We start from the raw sequence: 13,807 nt of genomic DNA, 5'->3' as shown, positions 1-13,807 counted from the left end.
AGATTAGGGTTTAAAATCAAATTTTAAAGAAACATTTAAGAAATAGGCGGACTTTTTGGCTGTGGTAACTACTGACGACCATTATATTGACCTGATGCTCTAGTGCCCTCAAACTCGGTTTGTTTTTATTGGTCATCTCTAATCAGGGACTGATTTAGACCTGGCACACTAGATGAATGCAATTCATTATCAAGTAGAACAGAAAACCAGCAGCCTCCGCACACCCGAAAGCGTAAAGCATCATACAAGCTCAATGCACATAGTTGGTTTTATTAAAACACATGAGGTGTGTCTATATATGGAAAAATACACACACAAAAAAAAAACATTTTGAGCACTCGATTGGTCGAAAGAACAGACTACTTTCGGTCGACCAATATTTTCTTTAGTCGGTGACAGTATCCCGCAAGCCCTCACCGTAACCCTCCCTATCACTAACTAGCTAAACTGCCAACAACCATTAGGCTACGTACAGAAGGGCTTTGCAGTGGCAATTTGGTGATAGCAGTCGCCTAGAATTTTCACTGTGCCAAGCCGCCACCTTTTCTACACAAGTCCCTAGTGGCAGCAATATAGCCCTACCGTAATGACGCGAAAACACCAGTCAGCTTTTATTCAATAGCTCCTTTCACATAACTGCTGTGGATTCAGTGGCTTTTATCTGTCACTGTAGCCAAAGTCTGTCAAAATATAGCTAAGATTTTTTTCACAATTTGTTACTCAATCAAAATGTCTGTCTTTGCCCAGAGCAATCAATAGAAATATACCTATTTTTATAAATGAGACATCAGAACACATACACTGACATTCACTGGCAGTGTGCATGGCCAGAGACTGCTATTTGACCATTTATTTCCCTATTTCAATTGGTGCTTTTGTTGTAAAATACTGCATCTAACTTCTGGAATAATATCAACTAGTTTAGAGTGGTCCTCCCATATAAATATAATATAGACTAGATTCTATTTCCATGGGTCCTCCCATTAGGACCAATGAAAGATAACCTTCTGCCAATCAAAAGCTAGTTCTTATATTGCTCCAACAAACCCTTAAAGATAATTTGACATACATTTTAAAGGTGTCACCTGTTTCAGCTATCCAGATTTGATTTGCACCTTCTGACAGTAACAATATTTATGCTAGAGATGCGCCTCTGGTATACACGTACACTACTTGACCAAAAGTATGTGGACACCTGCTCGTAGAACATCTCATTCCAAAATGATGGGCATTAATATGGAGTTGGTCCACCTTTGCTGCCATAACAGCCTCCACTCTTCTGGGAAGCATTAGTGAGGTCAGGCACTGATTATGGGCGATTAGGCCTGGCTCGCAGTCAGTATTCCAATTAATCCCAAAGGCGATGGGTGGGGTTGAGGTCAGGGCTCTGTGCAGGCCAGTCAAGTTTTTCCACACCGATCTCAACAAACCATTTCTGTATGGATCTCGCTTTGTGCACGGGGGGCTTTGTCATGCTGAAACAGGAAAGGGCCATCTCTAAACTGTTGCCACAAAGTTGGAAGCACAGAATTGTCAAGAATGTCATTGTATGCTGTAGCGTTAAAATATTTCCCTTCACTGGAACTAAGAGGCCTAGCCAGAACCATGAAAAACAGCCCGAGACCATTATTCCTCCTCCACCAAACTTTACAGTTGACGCTATGCAGCTCCCAGCCAACAGTTATTGTGCTGACGTTGCTTCCAGCGGCAGTTTGGAACTCGTAGTGAGTGTTGCAACCAAGGACAGATGATTTTTACATGCTACGCGTTTCAACACTCGGCGGTCCCGTTCTGTTTCCACTTCACAATAACAGCACTTACAGTTGACCGGGGCAGCTCTAGCGAGCTCTTCAGTAAGGCCATTATACTGTCAGTGTTTGTCTATGGAGATTGCATGGCTGTGTGCTCAATTTTATACACCTAATTAAGAAATACAAATATATAAATTATTCCTGAATTAGCAGAGAAAAATACTGCCTCTGTTCTTACACAGAGCAAAACTGACCTTAGATCAGTGTCTTACTCCAAATATAGACAGAGTACGTGTAGTGTCCAGAAGGAGGTGGGATTCACTATAAAGATAAGAAACAAGGTTGTAGCTCGCTGATGAAACAGGCATAATCCCTCCCACCTTTTACTGCCCGGTCTTAGTTTTAGATAACACTTCTGTTAACTGTCTGCCTGTCACTGGCGTGGCACATTGTGACACCTTATACAAACATGATGTGATTGATATATTTCACTTACTTGCAGGGATGTTCTGTATGAGATTGTGTTAAAGGTGTGTGTATGCGTGTGTGGTCCAGACTGTTTCTATAAGCACCCCAGAGGAGTAACAGACTATCTGAGAGACACTCCAACAACACTTAACTACTTCCTGTGTCCACTGAGCCTCAGGCTGGAGAGAGAGAAGAAAAAGTACAGGGGGGATGACAAAACGGAGAGAGAAAAGGGGGAGGAGAAACAGAGCAGGGCCAAAGTAAACAATAATGAAAAACAGATTGAGACACAGGACACAGAGGAGTCATTGAGATGGAAGGGAGATGCGGACAACAGATGGGTGGGGCTTGAGAGAAAAACAGAAAGGGGAGAGACAGAGAGACAGAGAGAGGGGAGTTCATAATGGTTTGATCGTAAACATTGTGTTGAGTTGTGTCATGTTTACAGGGTGTGTCCTTCTAACTAACTCAAGCCTAACACGCCCTGCCCACTTCTCACCACTCTGACAGTCAGCACCACCTAACAGGCTCTGGGAGCTAACACAAGTCTTCAGCTCTCAGACAGGCTTACTCATCACACTCTGACAGTCAGCACCACCTAACAGGCTCTGGGAGCTAACACAAGTCTTCAGCTCTCAGACAGGCTTACTCATCACACTCTGTTTCATGTGCCCCATACATAGTCACCCAGATCTGGAGAATAAAACTGCATTGAAAAGGATGTCCATTGTGTTGTGACTGTGTGTTTGTGGCATCCTGTGTACATCCTAACCACTGTCATGGAATGCAATACATCTGAGAGGTTCAAATGAAACCATATGACTGTAATAGTCCTCCTCAGCCTGTTTCCATATGCTGCTTCCTGAAAGAAGGTATTCATCCTACACAACACTACCAACCATGCTAGATGTATTCTACACTATAGGCTGCAGTTTGGAAAAGAAACTCCAGCACACTTGTGTGTGTGTGTGTGTGTGTGTGTGTGTGTGTGTGTGTGTGTGTGTGTGTGTGTGTGTGTGTGTGTGTGTGTGTGTGTGTGTGTGTGTGTGTGTGTGTGTGTGTGTGTGTGTGTGTGTGTGCAGGTATGCAGGTATGCAGGTTCTGGCCCATCCCTGAGGACCTGCTGCTCCAGGCCTTTGAGGATGTATATGTAGACTGTATTGGTTATCTTGGGTAAATTCCCTCTATTGCAGACTGTATAGGTTCTGAATGTAGACTGTATTGGTTATATTGGGTTAATTCCCTCTATTGCAGACTGTATGGGTTCTGAATGTAGACTGTATTGGTTATCTTGGGTTAATTCCCTCTATTGCAGACTGTATAGGTTCTGAATGTAGACTGTATTGATTATCTTGGGTTAATTCCCTCTATTGCAGACTGTATAGGTTCTGAATGTAGATTGTATACATTCTTATCTTGTGGTTATATGTTGTAGACTGTCTAAGCTCTGTAAGTAGACTGTTTTGCTTCTGTATGTAGCCTGTTTTGTTTCTGTATGTAAACTGTAGGCTCTTACGTTAGATTCCTTCTTTTATAGACTGTTTAGGACCATACCTTGGGTTCACTTCGCATCAGATCAGCTGAACAAGGGACATTTGGAACCGGAGGAGATAGCGAGTCACAAAGTACTTGATACAGGCAGGTAATGTGGAAGCAAAATAGAAAACCACAGAATCATTGGCCCGAAATCACAAATCTGTCGCATCTTGTCACTTTGTATTAACATTAATGTGTTCTTTGATTACAGCAAGGTGATATTACAGTACTCATGCCCTCCAGTGGTCAAAGATTTTGACAGCTACTGACAGATAACAATCTACTGTACAAACATGATATGATGATATCTCCCAGATCAGCAATATAGTCTCTGGTTGACTACAGTATTAATTCTTAGCATATTTCAAGAAAAGGTCACTTCCAGTTTGCCGGTTCCCTTCGACCAAGCAGATGCAATTATTAGTATCTAACAGATGCTCAGCTGGAGTGACATTCAGCAAATAGTGTGTCCCCAGAATCCACATTGAGAAACTCTGCTAAGGGGTGGCGGTAGCCTGAAAGTTATAAAGGCAACTGCCATCACTATCTCAGGAGCCACCTACTGCTGTTGTGACTTTGAGCAAGGCCCACCGTAAACTGCAGGGGCTGGCTGTTCTGTGGTGGACACCGTGCTGCTCCCAGCGTGTTGTGTATGGTGTGTTTGGTACTGTGTTAGCGAAAGTTGTGATTGTGTCTGTATAATGGATGAATAAAGATCTATCGTTCCTTTGAGTTCCTCTGTGTAGGAGAGCTCTTCACCCAGCAGGAGATGGAGGAGATTCTGTCAGCTGCTCTGGAACCTGCTAAGAACGCCATCGTCTACAAAGACTTTGTTAGCATGATGACCGTGGACAACCCCAGACACACACACATGCACACACAAACACACATACACACTCTTGCATGCACGCACATTCACACACACACACACACACACCTTCTGGGAATAATGACAAAAGTAACCATCATCTTGCCTAATTGTTGTATTGTTCTAGATTCATAATCTGATACAGAATATATTGAGGTATTGTAAATATTTGCAGTGACATAAAACATTGTTTTATCGTCATCTGTTGTGCTAGGCCATGCAGTGACACCAGATGGCGCTGTGCATCCACAAACAACATCAAAACCCCACGCTGTGTCAATCCCATAAATCACAGCAGCAATATGCTTTCATTAACATGACACCACCAGCACCCCCTATGTGCATTATCCTCAGAATGCGAAACACAAATTAATTGAACGAGACTATTCATGAATAGGACAATAAACTCAAGCTTTTTGGAGGGGGTTTAAGTTGTTGAGTGTGTAAAACCTCTCCAGTGAATGATTTAATACTACCTTATTGCTTAGAAATATACCTCGTTTATGTGGTAGTGGTGGTGATGATGATAATTCTGAATGATATTCTTGATTAGGCCTAAACCTCTTTGATCCAACTATACATAGCACACCCCTGATCCAGGTACCTTTTTAATCCACATCACTGTCCTGCAACCATGGTCTATCATAGGCTACGCATCTGTTACTACCTTACTCCCTAGTCAGCATTTACCCCCTCCAAAAGTTGCCATAGGAAATTAGCTGCCACCTGTCAGTCAACCAAGCATTGATACGGTATTGGTCGGCCAGTGAGGAGAGGGCAGAGAGGACCCTCCCCCAGCCAGATGTGAGCGCCACTCTCTCCAATCTGCACCTCTGCCTTCAGATGAGCACGGAGCCTCCTGCAGTTTGCAGGCGTACAGACAGCCAGAGGAATACCACGGCTGTGCCTCTGCTCTGCCTTGGACTGTGGTGTGGGCTATAGCGCTGCAGACGCGGCGTCCCCACTGTCTCAACGTTGAGCCTGTGCGGCAGCGGCAGAATTCACTCTGCTACCGCCTTGCCTGCTGCAATTCGCCGCTCCCAGAGAGAGAAACCCGTCTGTACTCCACTTTCAAGTCGCTAAAGGAGACCGTGGATTGGAACTAATTATTGCGCCTATTGGATCAATTTGAGTGGACTTACTGTTAGGTCGTTGTTTTTCATGGTTGAATACAGTAGGCTATATGGATACCCAATTTGCGTGATATTGGTTCATGATTGAAAAGCGCGGAGGGGCGTGGAATTAATTGACATCTATTTGGTCTTCTTGGATGTAAAACAACCGAGATTTATTTCTCCCCACTCCTCCCTTCCCATCTCCTCACCTTCAACATGACTTCTCTGTCTGGGACCAAAGAGAGGTCTGTGACCAGCAGGAGCAGAAAATACGGGGTAAGTATTTCTAATGAATACTAGTATAAATGGATTGGATGATTATATCAGTGATAATTGTGGCAACAACAACAGTGAGTCGTGCACTACTGATGAGCGCTCATTTATTCCAACAGAGCAGTAACTGTATGCTTGCTACAGGTTTGAGTGTAGGTAGGCACTTAATTACTGCGGCGAAGATAGTAGGCTATAGTTAGGGAACGCAAATATCATACTCAGCTTTAGTTTTTTTCAATGCTTTTTGCAATTTGTGTTCAAACTTTAGACCTACGTCGATTTTTTTCGGCTGTGGTGCCGTTTATTAACATTGCAAGACCGCGTATAGTGACTAGTGAGTTATTGTGCGTCTCCCCAATTTAAATGTTCCATTAAAGGTAGGCTTGCCTTTATGTTGCTCCCAACAGATTACAGACACCTCCCCGACAAAATCAACCTCCTTCTCCCCGGAGACATGGTACAGAAAGGCCTATGAAGAGTCCCGGACCGGCAGCCGACCAGCTCCAGAGGGAGCCGGATCTATGCCCAGCTCCACAGGCACCCCCTCCCCAGGATCTGGCACCTCGTCCCCGGGATCCTTCTCCGGTTCCCCCGGGACCATATCTCCAGGGATCGGGACCGGTTCCCCTGGGTCTCTCGGTGGCTCGCCAGGTTTCGGTACAGGTTCGCCTGGCTCTGGCAGCGGGAGCTCCCCTGGTTCTGAGAGAGAGAGGGGGATATGGTGTGAGCACTGCAATGCCCGGCTGGCGGAGCTGAAGAGACAGGCGCTGAAGCTACTGATTCCCGGTCCCTACTCCAGCAAGGTAAGCCCGGCTATATGCAATGCTGCTCGGCTATAGCATCCTCTGAATCTGGCGAACTCTGCAAAGACCATCAGACATCACTATGGTGTACCATATTGGGAATATTGACATCTCCATACATGGCATGACTGTTTTCTGTTTCCATGTAAAAGACGCATGATATGAGTAGTGAGTTGGATAATGGTAAATCTGACTACTACCCTGTTTGTGTTGTGCTTGGGCTGTAGAGCCAGGGAGCCTATGGGAAAAGCTCAGTTCAAAGACAAATAGTTTTGTGCGGGGTACTCGTTCTATAACTGGTATTATGCCAAAACGAATATGATAATACAATTTGATTTCTTGTCCATCAGCTTTATCCAAAATGTAAATAAATGAGTTCCATTTGCTTCATTACGCATTTTTTTTGCGATTAATATAATGGATGCTTTCCATTCGGCCGATAGTTTTTTTCGTGTCCATAGTTGGGTTATTTACTGTTGTATTTGGCTACCTATGTATTTATATTTCCCACTGTCAAAAATGAATGCTTCAAATGAATTTTTGTCGGAGGCACAGACTCGTTTCACTGTGCAGGTGTGTGTGTGCACACGCGTGCCTGTGCTCGCGTGTGATTGTTTGCGCGCCCGCGTGTGTGTGCGTAAAGAGGGTTCTTTCGCTATAGAGCACAGTAGGCCTATGTGCCCGATTGAGTTTTTTTTCAGCATGTTGTGGATTTTAGGCGGCCTTGCCAAGTTATCTGCATTGCCAAGAGTCTAGGTCCTACAGAGTGACGAATGCAGCCCGCGGGGACGGTGTTAATTGGTTACAAATAGCAGCGTTCTGCGTGGCACAGCGCGCGTACAGTCAACCCAGAGCGAACAGAGGAATCGCGTCTTGATCCTGGCTGCTGTAAAAAGACCACGGTTCGTTTTAAGACCGCAGGGGGGAGGGGTGGTACTGGTGGGATCCCAATTAAAACCGATTAAAATTAGTTCGGTTTTGACTCCCAATGTGCGTAATTGGCCCATTCATACACGGGTCTATTCGGAGGAGATGTAGAGTGCTTATGAACGTCTAACCTTATGCTTAAACTCAATCTTTCTCAGAACCATCTCCCCATTCTAGACCAGCCTAACCATGGTGCATACAAGTTGGATTTTCTTTCAGCCTGATACTGTATTTGAGAACAAGCGTGTTTGAAGGTCTAGGGTTCTCTCCATAGTCTGCCATTCCGGTGTGATTGTATCTACAGCACGCCCTACTGTTTGTTGGCAATAGAGAAGGTTGCTCTGAGACATGGTTGCTGACCGTGGTCACTGCTGACAGTGCACAGGTGATGAGTGAGTGGTAGGCCTATAAGTGAGGGACCAGAGCAGTCCCCAGTAGGGACACAGGGGGTGCTGTATAGCAATGGACAGCTGGGCTGCGTTCAGTAGGAAAAAGTTGTGGAAATGCCATCAATAGAGCTGACACGATCCCTTATTCCAGGGCTGCCCAACCCTCTTCCTGGAGATCTACTGTCCTGTAGGTTTTCAGCCCAACCCTCTTCCTGGAGATCTACTGTCCTGTAGATTTTCAGCCCAACCCTCTTCCTGGAGATCTACTGTCCTGTAGGTTTTCAGCCCAACCCTCTTCCTGGAGATCTACTGCCCTGTAGGTTTTGCAGCCCAACCCTCTTCCTGGAGATCTACTGCCCTGTAGGTTTTCAGCCCAACCCTCTTCCTGGAGATCTACTGCCCTGTAGGTTTTCAGCCCAACCCACTTCCTGGATATCTACTGTCCTGTAGGTTTTCAGCTCAACCCACTTCCTGGATATCTACTGTCCTGTGGGTTTTCAGCCCAACCCTAATTGAGCAGTTATCCAGGAAGAGTGTTGGGCAGCCCTGCCTTTTTCTAAATGTCAGAGAGGGGTGTTTGTTCTACATGGCGTATTTCTATCTGAAATCAATGTTTCACAACGTTGTATCCTGCTGAACGCTCCCCCAGGTGCCTTATGGAGCTGAGGAGCTCACCTATCAGACCGAACAACCAGGGGTGAAGTATCAGACACGGGGTCAACTTGCAGTGGAAACTGAACAGATTTCTATTGAAATCATAGTGGGAACTGGGAGAAACAAAAAAAAACTTGGGGACCACCTCGTGACCTTGGGAGTATAAGGTTCTATCTGCACAAGGCTTACAGTTCTGAGATATTGAGCATGAACGTTTTCACATCTCAGAACTGTTTTGTAGTAAATTCTTCTTTCTTCATGATAACTGTAGCTATTTGAATACATAAATGATAGAATGACACTATTTTACCAAGATAGTCAGAGCACATCCTCAAATACACGAAGAAATGTATTATGCTCACCAGACTAATTATTAACTGTCATCCCTGAACAACGATGTGACAACATTTAAGGTTTCTGACAGTGTTGTTTAGTTTTGCTTGCGTGCCAGTATTGCTGTCCAGACTAGCCTAGACCATACTTAAAGGGAGATTGCAAAGATGTGTTCTCTGATTGGTCCCTCTGTATTTGTTCAGGCTTGTGATTGGACCTTAGATAGATAGACCCTTAATAGCGCCACGTTTCAAAAGGGTTTATGCAAGAATTTCGCTTCACCAGCGTTAACATCTGCAAATCTGTGTACGCGACCAATGAACATAGACTTGGTTTGATTTAGTATTTTATTTTTATTTTTAACAATTACAATTGACTTTTTTTTAACATCACAAACATATGAAGAACCATATAAAGGTTAATTATATGCGGCTAACTAATTTCTGACAAAAATGGCAGATAGTCCCACGGTCTCTACCTGCAAAATCCCTATCTAACATCAGGATCTTGACTTGAACAATGAACTGTCTTGTTGATTAAGTCAATATAAATGGTACACGATGTTCGTATGGGCACCTTCTGGAAGCTGCAGGTTTAGTGAAGGGGTCATATGGAGTGCGGTATTGTCAAGGGTGGGAGAATCTCACTGTTTAGTCGTGTGTGTGTGTGTGTGCGTGTGCGTGTGCGTGTGCGTGTGCGTGTGTGTGTGTGTGTGTGTGTGAGAGAGAGAGAGAGGGTTCAGATAAAGTTAACCTTTTTCCCAGCCTCCATTACATAGTGGTAATTGACTGGAGAGTGTGGGTATGTTAGTATTATAGTGGATTACAGGGTGAACGTTTGACACTCTCCTAGTGAATTTGCACTCAGCAGGTAAATGCACAGGCTTCCACATAGAATTGTAATCCAAAGAACGGACATAACAGACTTTTCCATTCAGAGCAGTGTTGGAGGGCAGCCATATGCGACGGGCCATTTGGAACGGCCGACACTTATCGTCATCATCAGCATCATCGGAATCATCATCATCATCATCATCATCAGCGTCATCAGCATCAGTATCATTATTATTGGAGTGCAGTCATTGGTGTAAAGGGACGTTGACTGACGTTGACTGACTTTAGGTGCTGTTTGAGCTCTCTGGCTGGGCAACTTTCTTATCAAATGGAATGGAATGGTTTGATATGATTAGTTTGTATTCTCATCGTTGGGAAAGAAAAAAAAGAGTACTGTTATTATGGAAGGGGCCCTGCAATAGACTCGGGTCCTCATTTCCAGAGCTGTTCTGGCTCGTACAAAGCTATTAGTGAAGGGACGAGAGAGAGTTTGAGGGGTTGTTGTTTGGGCAAATCTCTGTTGTTCTGACAGGAACATGGCTGGTAGCTAGTAGGTCTCTCAGAGGAGACAAGAGATACGGTTCTGTCCCAAATACCACCCTATTCCCTACATAGTGCTCTACTTCTGACCAGAGCCCATTGGAACCTGGTCAGAAGTAGTGCACTATGTAGGGAATAGGGTGGAATTTGGGACGCGGCCACGGTGCGTCCATCACCTCTCCTGCTTCCTACCCCCCACCCCTCTGACATAACCAACAGACATGAGTATTGCTATGCTAATCATGACCTTCACAGAGCCACTGTAGAGAGACCTGGTTCTCAGTCTCTGCTGAGCGTCCGCACACAACACACGGGGAACAGAAACACACACAACACCACATAGTTGAAGAGTGCAGCAACGGAGTCCATGTTCGAAAAATGTCACTCTCCGCAACCTGCCACTGCCATGTGTGTCTGCAAGGCTCAGGGTTGGAGGGCAATGGAGAGAAGGAACGAAGGAGAAAAAAGGGAAAGAGAGGGAATAAGTGTAGCCTAATTTACCTAATTTGCATGACTAGGTACAGCAGAGCAGGAAGGGGCTTTTGCCTCCCCCATTCTCCCTTCCCATTCCTCCTTTCCTCCCCCTCATCTTTCTATTTCTAATGGAGGGATCTGAAATCACACAGTGTGTGTGTTTGCGTGCCTTTTCTTTTCTCTTTGAAGTGGATGTGTTTGTTAGCTGTGCTGTGGTTAAGGTATATGACTGACCAACCAACTACAGGAGGAAAGAGGAGGAGGGCTCGCAAAGAAGAACAGGGATAGACAATGTATGGGAGGAAGGAGAGAAATGTACGAATAGAGGGAGTGAAGAGAGCAAGATATGGCCTCTAGAGCGGTTATGTTAGTAATAATGACAGAGGAGAGGGAGGAGGAGAAGGAGGGAGGGAGAGATGGAGGGAGGAGACGGGTCAGGGAAAAAGAGGTAGATGTCAGTGACACCGCATGGGAGGATTTTTATAGACATATTTGTAGCTGGAGGCTCAGAGGCACATCTGGTACCAAAGCTGAAGTCATTCAAGTCCTGGTTCGTGTGTGTGTGTGTGTGTGTGTGTGTGTGTGTGTGTGTGTGTGTGTGTCGTAGCTGGTGAGCGGTCTGTTCTTGGTTAGTCAGGTTCAGCTCAGTAAAGTGGATCAGAGTGTGTGATGTGTGTGTGTTTGTGTGAGCCATGAGGAATATGTGCTTGAACGTACAAGTAGGAGTGTCGCTGGCTCAGATCTCAGTTTGGAGAGGTTTAATTTCTCTTGCGGACTCCCCTGTAACATACAGTACCACTACATTACAGCAGTGTTGGTAAATTACCACCTAGCCTTGTACACACACAAGGCACACACGCATGCACGAACGTACACACACATCATCGCTCTCGTAACCGTGGCACCCTCCGTTGCTACGGCAGCGACATATGACAGATGTGAGCTGCATACATATCTCAGTCAACGTTAATGTGCTCTTCACGCCTGTGTGTGTGTGCTTGTGTGTGTGTGCGCGTGCGTTCCTTCGTGCGTGCGTGTGTGTGTGTGTGTGTGCAAGCGTGAGCGTTAATGTCCTCTTCATGCCTCTCAGGTGGGAAAGGCATTACCATATAAAGAGGTCCCTTCGTCAATACAGCGAGAAGGGATGGATGGATGAGAAAGGAAGAGGGAGGGAGGGATGCTGATGGCGGCTGAATGGAAGAGCTTCTCATACCGACTTCTTAGTGACTCCTTCTGTATCCGTCTCTTTCCCTTTACTCTCTTTTCCACTGTCACTTGCTCCCTCTCTCTTTGAAGTGTCACCCTCCACACTTCTCAACTTCTCTTTCATTTCGCCTCTCTCTCACTTCTCCCCCTCTCCCCTCGTTTCATTTTCTCTACTTTTCTCTCTCCTTTTTCTTTCTCTGTCTCTCTCAATTCAATTTCAAGTAAATTCAATTTCAATTCAGTGGCCTTTATTGGCATGGGAAACATATGTTTACATTGCCAAAGCCAGTGAAATAGATCAACAAAAGTGAAATAAACAATCAAACACGAACAGTAAACATTACAATCAAAATAACATTTTAAATGTTATATTATGGCAATGTACAGTGTTGTAACAATGTGCAAATAGTTAAAATACAAAACAGAAAATAAATAAATATGGGTTGTATTTACAATGGTGTTTGTTCTTCACTGGTTGTCCTTTTCTTGTGGCAACAGGTCACGAATCTTGCTGTTGTGATGGCACACTGTGGTATTTCGCTAGTATATATATATATATGGGAGTTTGTTAAAATCGGATTTGTTTTCAAATTCTTTGTGGGTCTGTGTAATCCGAGGGAAATATGTGTCTCTAACATTGTAACGTGTACGTTGAGAGTCGGGAAGCAAGTACAAGGAGTGAATCATTAGACGAACCACGGGCAGCGTACAGACTTGAAACAAACGCAACAGAAACAATAACGCCTGAGGAAGGAACCAAAGGGAGTGACAGATATAGGGAAGGTAATCAGGAAGGTGATGAAGTCCAGGTGAGTCTGATGAGGCGCTGGTGACAGGTGTGCGTAATAATGAGCAACCTGGTGACCTAGAGCCCCAGAGAGGGAGTATACTTGACAAATATGGTCATACATTTGGCAGAAGGATAGGAAGTGCAGCTCAGTTTCCACCTCATTTTGTGGGCGGTGTGCCAGGTCTGTCTAAGGTAGCCTCGGACAATAGCAAGGCTATGCTCACGGAGTCTGTACATAGTCAAAGCTTTCCTTCATTTTTGGTCAGTCACAATGGTCAGGTATTCTGTGTACTCTCTGTTTTGGTCCAAATAGCATTCAAGTTTGCTCAGTTTTTAGGTTAATTCTTTCCAATGTGTCAAGTAATTATCTTTGAGTTTTCCCATGATTTGCTTGGGTCTAATTGTGTTGCCGTCCTGGGGCTCTGTGGGGTCTGTTTGTGAACAGAGCCCGAAGGCCCAGCTTTCTGAGGGAACACTTCTCTAGTTATGGAAGGTTTATTATGGAAGGTTTGGTTGTAGGTTTGGTTGTGGATTTTGATCATTAGAATGGAATCGTCCTAATTCTGCTCTGCAATCATTATCTGGTGTTGCACACGGATGTTTTTGCAGAATTCTGCATGCAGAGTCTCAATTTGGTGTTTGTCCCATTTTGTAAATTCTTGGTTGGTGAGCGGACCCCAGATCACACAACCATAAAGGGCAATGGATTCTATAACTGGTTCAAGTATTTTTAGCCAGATCCTAGTTGGGATGTCAAATATTATGTTCCTTTTGATGGCGTAGAAGGTCCATTCTTGCCTTGTCTCTCAGATCGTTCACAGCTTTGTGGAAGTTACCTGTGTTTAGG

At 44.7% G+C, this 13,807-nt stretch overlaps 1 protein-coding gene across 2 annotated transcripts in view; it reads left to right on the top strand.

Annotated features, from left to right (window-relative positions):
• Positions 1-5,473: 5,473 nt before the first annotated feature.
• kif26ba (kinesin family member 26Ba) overlaps positions 5,474-13,807 on the top strand; it is a 179,250-nt gene continuing 170,916 nt past the window's right edge. For both annotated transcript variants that reach the window (XM_052496991.1, XM_052496990.1), the window contains exons 1-2: positions 5,474-6,014; positions 6,419-6,814. In XM_052496991.1, coding sequence (XP_052352951.1) covers positions 5,955-6,014; positions 6,419-6,814 — 456 coding nt within the window. In that variant the 5' untranslated portion in view covers positions 5,474-5,954. The remainder of the gene's footprint in view (positions 6,015-6,418; positions 6,815-13,807) is intronic.

The sequence above is a fragment of the Oncorhynchus keta genome, chromosome 35, assembly GCF_023373465.1.
Source record: "Oncorhynchus keta strain PuntledgeMale-10-30-2019 chromosome 35, Oket_V2, whole genome shotgun sequence".
NCBI lineage: Eukaryota > Metazoa > Chordata > Actinopteri > Salmoniformes > Salmonidae > Oncorhynchus > Oncorhynchus keta.
This window is presented reverse-complemented; position numbering and strand designations above follow the sequence as displayed.